At 36.8% G+C, this 13794-nt stretch overlaps 1 protein-coding gene and 1 non-coding gene across 2 annotated transcripts; both read left to right on the forward strand.

Annotated features, from left to right (window-relative positions):
- The first annotated feature begins 12148 nt into the window (after window positions 1-12148).
- LOC103930504 (60S ribosomal protein L28-1) lies at window positions 12149-13769 on the forward strand. The gene is made up of 3 exons (XM_009339845.3): window positions 12149-12355; window positions 12452-12615; window positions 13454-13769. Exons 1-3 carry the CDS (start codon window positions 12208-12210, stop codon window positions 13592-13594), a joined length of 453 nt encoding a protein of 150 aa, XP_009338120.1. The 5' UTR covers window positions 12149-12207; the 3' UTR covers window positions 13595-13769.
- Window positions 13192-13283, forward strand: LOC125473763. The gene has a single exon (XR_007255604.1). It is a non-coding gene; the product is annotated as a small nucleolar RNA R24 (small nucleolar RNA).
- Window positions 13770-13794: the final 25 nt, after the last annotated feature.

The raw sequence follows: 13794 nt of genomic DNA on the forward strand, positions 1-13794 counted from the left end.
CCCTTATTGCTTAAACACAAGATACTATAAATAGTGATTAACAATAAGCTTTGCCCTTCTATTAAACATATAAAAGTTTAACACAATAAGTATTCCAAAAAGCTATTACATCAAATGAGTGGCCTTGTGGGCATACTTCCAACAATCTCCCACTTGGACTCAAAGCCATCCTCCCATGTATCTAATACCCATCTTTTCCATATGGCGGTCAAGTTGGATTTGAGACATTGGCTTCGTTAGTGGATCTGCTACGTTATCGGTTGAAGCAACTTTGAGGATGTTGACTTTCCCCTCGGCAGCATATCTTCTAATGATATTAAAGCGCCTATCAAAATGCTTGTTCTTTTGATGTGCCCTGGGTTCCTTGGCTTGAGCTATCGCCCCATTATTATCACAGTACAAAGTTACTGGTGACGTAATGGTTGGAACCACTCCAAGTTCAGTGATGAACTTCTGCATCCAGAACGCTTCTTTGCCGGCTTCAGCTGCAGCGACATATTCAGCCTCTGTCGTGGAATCAGCAATTACACTTTGTTTCTTGCTTTTCCAGCTCACAGCCCCACCATTCAGAGTGAATACATATCCGGAGTTGGAACTTCTATCATCGACGTCAGATTGAAAATCTGCGTCTGTATAGCCTTCCACTCGCAACTCTGATGCTCCTCCATAAATGAGGAACATGTCCTTAGTTCTTCTTAAGTACTTAAGGACCGTCTTGACAGCTGCTTAGTGTTCTGATCCTGGGTTAGATTGATATCGACTAGTAATGCTCACAGCATATGCGATATCAGGCCTTGTGCATATCATGGCATACATGAGACTTCCTATGGCGGAAGCATAAGGAATAGTATTCATTTGCCGTATCTCTTCAGGAGTCTTAGGTTCCATGGACTTAGAAAGGTGAATTCCATGTCTCACAGGAAGAAAACCTTTCTTAGATTGTTCCATCTGGAACCTACTTAGCACCTTATCAATGTACATAGATTGGGATAATCCAATTAATTTTCTGGATCTATCACGATAGAGCTTTATCCCAAGTACATAAGATGCATCTCCTAAATCTTTCATGTGGAAGGTTTTGGACAACCACACTTTTACAGAAGAAAGTACTGCAGTGTCATTCCCGAATAGTAATATGTCATCTACATATAACACTAGGAATACAACTGCTTCCCCAACGACCTTTTGATAAACACAATTGTCGTCTTCGTTTTGAGTAAAACCAAACGATTTGATTTCAGTATCAAAACGAATGTTCCAGCTCCTGGAGGCTTGCTTAAGTCCATAAATGGACCTCTGAAGCTTGCATACCTTAGTCTTTTCAGACTTGGACACGAAACCTTCGGGTTGAGCCATATAAAGCTCTTCCTCTAGGTAGCTGTTCAGAAAGGCTGTCTTCACGTCCATTTGCCAGATTTCATAATCATGGTACGCAGCTATAGCAAGCAAAATCCGAATGGACTTAATCATGGCTACAGGAGAGAAAGTTTCTTCATAGTCAATCCCTTCTCGTTGCCTGTAACCCTTGGCTACTAGTCTAGCCTTATAAGTCTCCACGTTCCCATCAACGCCTATCTTCCTCTTGAATACCCATTTATTTCCAACAGGTACTATACCTTCTGGAGGATCTACAAGAGTCCAGACTTGATTTTGATACATGGAATCCATCTCGGATTTCATGGCCTCATGCCATCTCTTTGAATCAATGTCGGACATTGCTTCATTGTAGTCTCTAGGGTCCTCCTTTGTGTCATTGTCACCTAGAAGGTGCAATTCCGCAAAGTCATTGTCTAAGCCATACCTCCTAGGTGGCTTATTGACCCGTTCAGATCTACGTGGAGCTAGGGGTTCAGGAACAGGGTTGTCAACATGTCATGTGCTTGTTTGTGGTTCATCATTAATCTCATTAATCTCCATCGTTTTACTTATAGTTCCTTTGAGAACAAATTGTTCCTCAAGAAACATAACAGTTCTGGCGACAAAGACTTTCTGGTCGTCAGGATGGTAGAACTCATATCCCATAGTTTCTCTAGGATATCCCACAAAATAACACCTTATTGATCTCGCTTCAAGCTTAGTAGCTTCAAGCTTCTTGACATATGCTTCACAACCCCAAATCTTAATGTGATTAAGACTTGGCTTTCTTCCATGCCATATCTCATAGGGCGTTTGTGAAACTGATTTGGAAGGTACTCTATTAAGCAAGTAAGCTGCTGTATATAGAGCGTATCCCCAGAATGTTACTGGTAGATCAGCGGAACTCATCATAGAACGAACCATGTTCATCAAGGTTCGATTTCTCCTTTCAGAAACTCCATTAAGTTGTGGAGTTCCCGGTGGAGTCCAATGTGATTTTATTCCACACTCTTTGAGATAATCTAGGAACTCATTACTCAGATATTCACCCCCTCGATCTGATCTTAGGATCTTTATCTGTTTCCCAGTTTGCTTCTCAACTTCATTCTTGAATTCTTTGAACCTTTCAAAGGATTCTGACTTGTACTTCATAAGATACACATAGCCAAACCGAGAGTGATCGTCGGTGAATGTGATATAGTAGGAGAAGCCTCCTCTCGACGTAGTAGACATAGGTCCACATACGTCAGTGTGGATTAACCCTAGAATTTCAGTGGCACGCTCTCCTTTCCCAGTGAATGGAGATTTGGTCATCTTCCCTTTCAAACAGCATTCACAAGTACCCATCTGGTCATTACCTAATGGGCGGACATATCCGTCTTTCGACATCTTGCGAATCTTTTCAAGGTTCACATGTCCAAGTTTAAGATGCCACATCCTTTCTTGGTTAACTTCTTCTCTAGCCCTTTTGGGTTTTGAGGTATTCCCGCTTTCAATACAGTGCATCCCACTATTCGTCTCTAGGTGAAAAAGTCCCTCTATCATATTACCATGAGAGATAATACGACCGTTCAAGTATAAAGTGCAACTCATTTTGTCAAACAATACTGAGTGCCCATCTCGTAAAAGCTTAGAGATAGAAATCAAATTCTTTATACATGAAGGAAAATATAAACAATTTTTAAGTTCCAGGACTTCCCCAGAGGGTAGGTTAAGCATGTAGGTGCCTATTGCTTTTGCAGAGATTTTAGCGCCGTTCCCAACTCGCACAACAATCTCCCCATTGCGTAGTGTCTTGCTCCCTACTAGTCCCTGCATCGTATTACAGATATGTTGACTAGCGCCTGAATCAAATATCCAGGAATTGGAGCTCACTGTAAAAGCACTTTCTATGACCGAAATAATCTCTTCAAAAGTTCGTGTTATAAGGCTCGCAATGCGCACCCTGTATTTCTTCTTCCAACGTTCATCTGTTCCACAATGAAAGCATGTTCCTTTGGATTTCTTTGCCTTCTTCTTAAGAAACCTTTTCCTTGTTTTTGCATTCTCACTCCCACTGTCCCTTTTGAAACCTTTTTCAAATTTACAGCACATGTCAATCATCTCGTTAAAAGTATGATCGAATCTATTCACTTTATAGTTTACAATAAACTTAGTGAAATCATCCGAGAGATATGCAAGGAAAAAGTCTTGGGCCATTTTGTCAAGTATAATGGTGGGTAGTATTTTAGGCATGTCGTTAACTACATAACATAACAGAAATCGTATTAGATTGTTGATTAACTACTTGATTGGGTCTTGAATCAAATAGTACCACCCACTATTTTTGGCAAACTCCACATCCCTCAATGGAATTCGAGAGTTATATTGAACTCTTAGCGGGGTATGGGAGACTCACCATTACCAAGCCCACCTCACGATGATACAATATCGGTTAGCAAAAATAATGATGAGAGAATAACACTTTACTCATTTACAACTCTTGTAATTACCCATCTAGTTTGGCCTCTAGAGAATGTGGCCTCACGATGATACGATATCAGCACCATTGCACTTAGTTAAGTTATTCCTACCATGCTTAGTTCATGAAGGGGTTCAAGAATAGCCTCACAATGATATGATATCGGCCATCCTCGTTGCCTACACTTACCTCATCATATGTTTATGGACTCCTCCTGAATGCAAGCATGCACTTTGTACTCCCCCATGATAGGGTGAAGCCGGTGTACAAGTCACAAACGATTGGAGCCCACCACGGTGGAAGGCCTACGAAGAAATGTTCAAAACATCTCTCGTTTATCAACTTAATATTCATTTGAGGGAGTAGTTTTGGGCTACATCAAAACATTTTAATCATATTAAAAGAACATGGCCCTATCATAACTATTGGTCCAAGTTAATATGATTTAGTAGCATATAATACTCCCACTGTTTCGTTGAAACAAGCGAGACTATATGGAACTACTAACGAACGCATTGCATCCTCATATGGACTATATAGTCATATTAGGTTTTAGGATGATTATGAACCGTTTGATTTGATCCAACACGAGCCTTGTGTTGGACCTTGGGTTTAAGGTAGATAGTTGTTGATTTTAGTTACGCGTTTAATCCAATTAAACCGTTATTTCCTATTGGGCGTTGGACCCAACTATTCCAATTTGCATACATATAAACAAAGAGGAATACATGAAATAATAAGAAGGGCTTATGCCCTTTTACAACACAAATAATGGGCTTATGCCCTTTACAACAACTTGAACTAATCAAATTACATTCAAATCTACATTACTTAAAACCCAAGCATTCATAATGTAAATCGGCCAATCACATAGCTCAATTATCGAGGCCTTTGGTTCATAATCACCCTTTTCTTAATTAACTAAATTAACTAAGAAAGCAACTTTAAACAATTGGTTTTTGGATCCATAGAATTGATTTAAATGGAACTAAATATAATGAAAATCCAATTCTCATTAAAGAGACAAAACAATTTTTGTTCTCATTTTATTTGGGCCATTTTGCAAAAACACAAACTTTTGGGCCAAAATACAAATACACAAAAGTATCAAAACTTTATTTAATTGCACAAAAGCACCCCACTAGAGGGGTGGCCGGCCATGGATAGAAATATTGAGTTTTTTGATACAATAAAATTTTGTAAGTGGATTTTGGTGGGTGAGATTAAAGATGGTGGGGATGGTTTGAAAAGAAAATATATCTTTGATATAATTAAAACCATTTAATCATTTCTTACCAACAAACATCATCCATCAACTAATATTCAAAATTATATCTTTGACATAATCATCACCCATCAACTAATAATCAAGACTTTATGTAAAACATAAAACTTTTGAATCAAAACTTCAAAACTTTTTGTTCTTGATAAGAACTTCAAGAAATATGAAGAACATACATGAAAACTCATAATAGCTCCATGGATGTTTTCTTTCATCAAAAACTCAAATTTTCACAACTCAAAAGAGGGTTAATATCCTAGGGTACTTAGGGGTTCCAAAAAGCACTTTAAAACCATTTTAACAAGCCTAACATGAACCCAAAAAATCACCCTTTGGATTTGGCCGAAAATCCCAAAACACTTGGCACCAACTTTTAGTTCCATTATTCATGCTTTAATGAAATACATCTACAACATTTGAGATGCTAAATTTTCAAGTAAAATTTATATTCAAAGCAAGAACAAAGCTTGTAACATTTACAACACTTAAATCACAAAATATGAAAAATCACAAAACCCAAAAGGATCCACCATAAACTAGGCCTAGGCTCTTGATACCACTTGAAGGAAAAATTTTGTCCTAGCTAAGAACATGTAAGAACATTTGAATACATATGCAAACTAATAACTCTTTAAAGTAGGCATGCATTCAAAAACAATTCATAAAACCCATGACTTTCAAAGCCTAGTATATGGTGAACCATAAGACTCTTTAACAAAATTAAAGAGAATAAGAATTTAGAGATTCTTTACCCTTGAAGCTCATCCTTGATTGCACAAGGGATTCACCCAAGTGGAGGGCCTTCAAGTCACCTCCTTGCTCCTTGAATCTTCCTTGTGATTTCCTCCCTTTTAGTGCTCCTTTTCTTCTTTGAGGATTTGAGGATTTGTTCTCCAAAACACCAAAAGTTTGGTGTCTCTAAGTCTCCACACCAAAGATATTGTGTGAAGATGAAATGGATGACTTAGGGAAGAAAGATTGCTAGATGTTCCTCCCCTAAGGTGAAAATGAGAGAATAGGTTTCACCCAAATTCAATTAGAAAACCCCTTAGGGTGAAATGGCTATAAAGATGTCTTTATACCACCTCACAATGGAGTGGCAAACTTGCAATTAAGCCAAGTTCACTACCCTTGAATCTTATGGCCGGCCATATGTTGTATTTGGGCTTAATTGCCCATTTTGTTTTAGTTGTCATACAACTTAAACATAATGGGCCTTGTGGACCAAAACGTTTTTGTGCCCCGAAGCCCAAAACTAACTTAAACGCCCAATACGAACGTTTCGTATAATTAATTAACTATTTAATTAATCTTGACCATTCTCCAATTAAACCATTTAATTGCTTATCCATTTCATATAATTTCTTCACTTATATCTTTACTCGGTGTACGATCCATTAGGTTCCAATTAGCGAGGTAGTGGGCGATGTTACTCTTAACGATCGATTGTGAATTGAAACCACATTTCAATTCTCCCTTAAATTAGTGTTTGCTAATCTTTAGGGCTTCCACAAACCATGGGTGACGCCTAGCAGCATGTCATGGTTACCCAAGCTAAGTAGAAGTGGTTGGAGAACCTATCCAGTTACAACTACAATGCAATACGGTCCTTCTCTAATACAATACTCCTAATCACATTGTTTAAGTGATAGTTTGTTTCATGTCTACTATCCAATGTGATACTTCTCTATATGATTCAATTGAATAAGATTTGGAACATCTTCCTTAGTCATATTCATATGCTTTGGCCAAAGACTCTCGAATCATATCTTAGATTATTCTCCTTCCATCATGGAAGGTTAGAGATCCCTTGTTGTACATTCATATGCCTACATGACTAGATAGCTTGACCCCAACAATGCCGTGGACACTCCAATGGAATGCCGTTGACATAATCAAAGATCAAGGACCTAACCATTAGACATCAATGATGCCTCAGGTCAAAGGACTACTTTGCATATTGCAACTATTGAGTTCTCACATGACATGTATGTTCGAACTCTTGTTTGATCGTTGTTCAGTGTACTCGATTACTCTTTCGAGCCTATGTGTTTGCCTTAGTGTCCAACACCAAATGACTTGAGACTAGTTCATACTCACGCTTGAGTCGACATAACACATACTAACCTTAGCGGATTGTCAATGCCCAATTGGCAATCCTATGGCTAGGAACGTTTTAGGAATGAACATAAGAGAAAGGTCTCGTTAATTTAACTAACTTAAATCACTTGTCTCTTAGATCAAATACATTCCTTGGATTCCCTTATTGCTTAAACACAAGATACTATAAATAGTGATTAACAATAAGCTTTGCCCTTCTATTAAACATATAAAAGTTTAACACAATAAGTATTCCAAAAAGCTATTACATCAAATGAGTGGCTTTGTGGGCATACTTCCAACATGAGGTTCATACATATGAGATGAAAAAGTCTCATTTAAATGCACTGAATAAAAGTGTGACAATTAGAATGGGGGTTCATATATGGATTGTACATATGTGTTAATATCATTGATATCATACAACAATTCTTTAGACACTATGATTCCAGGGTGAATGCAATAGCTTTATATGCATTGCTTTCTTGAGTTAATGTTTTAGACAGTTTTTGGTAGATATTTATAGAATATGGATTGAGTGAAACTCAAGATGATTGTAAGGAATGGTTTATGATTAATGTGTTGATTCAAAACACTATTAATTTACGTCCAAGTGGAAGAATGTAAGAATCCTTATTAGACTCAACCAATAGTGATAAGGGTGAGTTAGCACGCTAACATCATTAAGTGTTTCTAACTGAAGCACGTAATGCTTCCACTCATCCACAACTGAAAGTGTAGGCAATGGCGTCAATAACCAACTCCCACGATAGATGGAAGTTGAATAAACCTTGCTATATAAGTGGGATTCCCTACTCACAGAGAATCACTTCTTCGTTTGGGACTATCACCATAAGATTATACAGGTCTCGAGTGAGTAGAAGAATCCTATTCTCAAACTGAGATCATGATTACTACAGGTTAGAGTTCTTTGATCTAACCATATTTTGTTTTAGGGTTTAATGTTAGTTTCATATATATTTCCAGCATAAAACGTACCCAATCTAACCCATCATGGTTGGGTTGGACAGGTTGATCGGGTTGTCTAAAGAATTGCCCCACTTAGTGTTTATGCATTTGAAAAATGAAAAGCAATTTCAAAATGTTACAAAAAGCGCCCTTGGTGTTTGGGATAGTGGAGATGGAGGCAAGATAAACATCAATGATTCCTTGAATAACCTAACTCAATTAACCACTCCTAATCCTAGTTAGATCGCAAAATTATACTTAACATGAAATTTCAACGTTAAAGTTTGAATCTTATCAGATCATGCTGATAACCAATAAACTTATTGACAAAACGGGTCGTGTATGTCTAACACGACCAGAAACCTAACATGTTTGCCAAGTCTACCCTTAATAACAAACGGGTCAACAAAATCAGAGGACATATAAACACTTAGTATTACGGTTTAGTCATTTGTAAGTGAGAGGTCTTAGGTTTGATTCTCGCCAAAGGTGAATTTGAACCACATTATTATGGCTAGTCCAGTGTGAGGTTTAGCCCACTCCCTTAATTGTTTGTTAAAAAAAAAAAAATTAGAGGACATTTTGGTAGGGGTGGGTTCAAAAAACTGAAAACCGAAAAAAAAAGGATTGAACATAGAACCGAAACCGAAAACCCAAAAAAAACCAAATTGAAAAAGGAAAAACCGAACCAAACTTTATTGGTTCGGTTTCGGTTTTGAAGGTTTGGAAACCAAACTGAATCGAATTCCTGTAGGGTGCGTTTGTTGCACCAGATTATCTCAAACTGGACTAGCTTCAGGAACTAAGTTGGATCTGCTTAGTGAAGTGTTTGATACAGTATTAGACTAAGAAATAGGATAATTAACAAACTCAAAATATTATATTATTTAATCTATGTATTAATATATTTTACTATTATTTTATTATTTTATTTATTTCTAGAATCATCTCACTCAAATGGCCAGCATCTTTTTTTTTTTTTTTTTTTTTTTTTTTTTCTAGCTTCTCTCTTTAATGTATTCCTCTTTCCTCTGCCACTCTTCCTCTCCTCTCCCTCTTTTTATCCGGTTTCACCATTTTCTAGAATTCCCTTACTCTCTCCGTATACCTTTCCTTATTTTCCCCCACCCATCTCCCTCCCCTCTCCCCTAACCTCTCCCTCTTTTCCTTATGTAAAGGATTCGCGTATAGGATTCATCAGAGTTCTCCACCCAGCGCCTCCTCTGATTTTCTTGAAAAATCTCGGGATTTTCTTGTGATTTTACGTTTTTGTTTTGAATTTGTTTGGGGGATTCATCCACATGTGCTTATGGGGGTTTTGCATTTTTTGTTTCAAATTTTAGGAGTTGGATTTTGACATTTTAGGCAGTGGGTGAGGGGTGGGTTTTAGATAGGAAAATTAGAATGCCCTAAAATTTTTCTATGGTTTTTATATTAAGCATTGATCATTTTTAAAGATTTGATTACGGTGTTTTGACCAAACCTCAATAACTTTCCATTTATTTAATTTCCACGTCCATAATTTAAATGTATTTATGTAGAGGCATAAGGTAGCTTAGCAACTAATTGCTTATAATATAGGAATTTAATTTTGTCAATCCCCTTCTACGCATTAAATGACATTTTATTAATAAATTAAAATAAAAAATTAATTAACTAATAGTCTTCCATTTATTTAAATCATCTCAATAAAAAGTTTTCAATACATTCATTCAAAAAAAAAATTGTCTTCAATACATTTTTTTTTCCCAAGAAAACTACATTACTTATTAAATTTCATGTATAGATATATAAAAAATTATACTTAAAACTTTGGTACATTTGAGAACAAAAGTATCGGTTTTTGGTACATTTAGATTTTAAATGTACCAAGAAACCAAATGTACCAAAAATTCAAATGCCCCATAAAACCAAATGTACCCATGGTTACGTAACCCAAATGTACCCATGGTTATGTAACCCATTTGTTACGTTTAAATTTCAAATGTACTGAGAAACCAAATGTACCATAAAACCAAATGTGCCCATTGTCAAATAACCCTTCTGGTACATTTAGATTCCAAATGTACCAAAAAACCAAATGCATAAAAAATCCCAAATGTACCACAAAACCAAATGTTTCTATCAGATAAGCCCTTCGATACATTTACATTTCAAATGTACTGAGAAATACAAAAAATCAAATCCACTGTCAAACTAAATGTGTACGTAATATAGGTAACTAGACGTAGCTATATAATCAAACAAATTTTTATTATGTGCTGGGTCTTTTCAAGTAATCAAATCTTACAATTTATTATTATTATAAATATTCTACTATATTCACAAAAATAAAATAAAAAGTATAACAAACAATAAAAAAAATGCATACAGATGGATAATAAATGCAAAGATACGAGGATAATAGGTAAAGAAAAAAAAAAGAAAATGAACTGTCCAGGAGAAGTTGTGAAGAACTAAAATTCTAAACAAAATTAAACTTATGTGAAAAGTTGAAATTAATAACCAAAATTTTAGGAAAATGTTTGATCAAAATTTTAAAAGGAGTGTATGTTTAGTCTAAAAAATTCAAAACCGAGACGCCTATATCAAAACGCTCCTTTTAGATATGGGCATGGGTAAGGGAGTAGGAGTTGCAGACAATGTTGGAGATGAGATTAGCAATCCCATGCTTTATGTGGGGTCTCACTTGGATGACCTAGTGAAGCACTTAATCAGAACGAGTTCAACTTAATCTCATTTAAATTTAGTCCAGCTTGCACCAAACAAGGGATTAGTAGTCTTAGCAAAGCAATCTAATCCAATGAACTTTAATGAGGGCAAACAAACATGCCCTTACACTTTATAAATGTGCCTATAATGTTTCTTTTGTGAACTTTTGTTGCCAAGTTTGAAAATAAGTCTAGGGCTTTTTCAAGGAGCATACTTGGTTCAATTAGGGAAGTTATTTCATTGGTTATAGAGGAAAGTTTTGGAAGACAACTTCTAATAAGCCAATTTATATTGAGTATGCAAATGATGTGCTTTAGTCTATTTTGGAACTTGGAAGAGCTTCTATATTTTTCTGCATTCAGAATAGATATAGTGATCAATTCTTTTTTTTTTTTTTTTTTTTTTTTTTTTTTTTTTTTTTTTGCAATTGAGGTTGTTGATAGAATAAGATTGGTTTATATGATCTTGTACCATCCCACTTTTTCCATATATTTTTTTTATTATTAGTCTACTAATATGTCACATCCCGGCCTGGGTGGGACCACTTCCCGGGCTCGCTCCACCACCGTAGCACGATATTATCCGCTTTGGGCTTACCATTCCCTAACGGTTTTGTTTTTGGGAACTCACGAGCAACTTCCCAAAGGGTCACCCATCCTGGGAGTGCTCTCGCGCGCTACTCGCTTAACTTCGGAGTTCCCATGGAACCCGAAGCCAGTGAGCTCCCAAAAGGCCTCGTGCTAGGTAGAGATGAGAATATACATTTAAAGATCACTTCCCTGGGCGATGTGGGATGTCACAATCCACCCCCCTTAGGGGCCCGACGTCCTCGTCGGCACACATGCGACCAGGGTTAGGATCTGATACCAAACTGACACACCCCGACTGAAATCAGGGCGTGATGGCCAGCACGCCCTGATTTCGGTCGGAGTGTGTCATAATACAAGTCTCTTTTCTAAATTTCATATTAAAAAAAAAAGGTTTATTTAAAAAAAAAAAAAAGGGGAAAACTAACCATAATAAACTAAACCAAGAAAAAAATTGAAACGAAAAAATATCGAACTGAATAAAAAATTTCAGTTTGATTTTGATTTCAATAAAAAGCCGAAACGAATAAAACCAAAGCCATCCCTACATTTTGGAAAGAATAAAAAGTGGAGACATAATCGTAATAATGAAAAATGAATGATGCCCCTTGGGTCCAAAGAATATAACTTAATTAGGGTTTCACCCACACCTATAAAAGGCAATGATAAACCCCCGCTTCTCCTCTCTCTTCCGTAAACCCTAAATCCCCAATCTGAGCAGCTGAATCAAAATTTCGGAGATGGCGACGGTTCCAGGGCAACTGATATGGGAGATAGTGAAGAAGAACAACTCTTTTCTGGTGAAGGAGTTCGGGAGGAGTCACGCCGGCGTGCGGTTCACCAAGGAGCCCAACAACCTCCTCAATCTCCACTCCTACAAGCACTCTGGTACATTTCAGTGCATCCCCTTCCATTTATTTTCTGTTAGGTTCCGAGAAAATATTGGGTTTTTTTGGTTTTTAATTGAGAGATGGTTTCAACTAGGGTTGGCAAACAAGAAAACCGTGACCATTCAGGGTGTGGGCAAAGATCAATCTGTGCTGCTGGCGACAAGTAAGACCAAGAAGCAGAACAAGCCCGCTGCTCTGTTGCATAAGTCTGTGATGAAGCAGGAGTTTCGCAGGATGGCCAAGGCGGTTGCGAATCAGGTAAATAAAAGTTCCAAAATTTGGCCTGCTGCGTGATTGTTTACTAAGACCAGGATTGCCAGTTTATTATGCAGTGATAAGCCTTGAAATGCTTGAAGTATCGTTTCTAATAGATTTTTGAAATGAAATGAAATGAAATGCACTTCGTTATGTTCGCTTCTGAGCATGCATTGTGTTTTTTTATTAGATCGAATTTGTTATGTTAAAATCTTATAGGTTTATGCTGCAGTGATGAGCCTTAGATGTTAGAAGGATCGTTTATTATGTTTCTGTGGTGGGAATTTGTTCCCACTGTTCGTTCAATAAAATACACTTGTTACGCTTGGCAGGCATTTTGTTTTGATTAGGTTGGAATCACTATGTTAATCTTTTCTATATATATTTAGGCAAGTTTTATGCTTTTCTGTGAAAAATTTGAGATGCGTTTTCTCAAGGATCTGAATGATTAGTTTTCTAAGAAGATACTTGTAGTTTTATGCTGCCGTGATAACTTTTAACATGTTAGAGGGATCATTTATGGAATTGCTCCTTCAGTGAAAACCTCTTGTTTTAGTAAGAAGATACTTGTCTGTTTATGATGCAGTGATGAGTTTTAACATGTAACATAGAATACTTAGAGTGTTTTCCCTTCTATGAAGTATTCTTGTTAAGCTTGTCTTTTGAGCATGCCTGTGTTTTTTATTATGCACTGGACTCTCTTTCTTAGTCCTCGTGTTGGAAGATTCAAGTATCATCATGTGTTTTATTGTATTGATTCAATGAATCTTTAGTAGCCTTGTTGGGATGTCTCTTACGTTATTTGTCTCTGTTTTTCATTTTGTGTTCCCCATCAATGCAGGTGGCGGATAACCATTACAGGCCGGATCTTAAAAAAGCAGCCCTTGCAAGGTTGAGTGCTGTTCACAAGAGCCTCAAGATTGCCAAGTCTGGTGTCAAGAAGAGGAACAGGCAAGCTGTTAGAGTCTATGGCAGGAAGTGAGTTATAGGGGGTTATTTTTCATGATTTTGGATTGATCGTGTTGTCCTTCGAAGCTCAGTTGTATTTGGATTTTGAGATTATATTCAGTTTGTTTTGGATAATTTTCGTGGATATCGAAATTATGAGTGTTGGATTATTTTTTTCAACTAAATGGAAGAGATTACAAGTTCATATTTGCAAGCACCTACATTAAGCATAAA

This window comes from the organism of the source record quoted next, unplaced genomic scaffold (genome assembly GCF_019419815.1).
Source record: "Pyrus x bretschneideri cultivar Hongxiangsu unplaced genomic scaffold, Pyrus_bretschneideri_v1 Contig95, whole genome shotgun sequence".
Lineage (NCBI taxonomy): Eukaryota > Viridiplantae > Streptophyta > Magnoliopsida > Rosales > Rosaceae > Pyrus > Pyrus x bretschneideri.

Coding starts and splice junctions, on each gene's coding strand:
- LOC103930504 (XM_009339845.3), top strand. CDS start 12,208: ATGGCGACGGTTCCAGGGCAACTGATATGGGAGATAGTGAAGAAGAAC. Junction 12,356..12,451: donor CCACTCCTACAAGCACTCTG/GTACATTTCAGT, acceptor GGTTTCAACTAG/GGTTGGCAAACAAGAAAACC. Junction 12,616..13,453: donor CCAAGGCGGTTGCGAATCAG/GTAAATAAAAGT, acceptor CCATCAATGCAG/GTGGCGGATAACCATTACAG.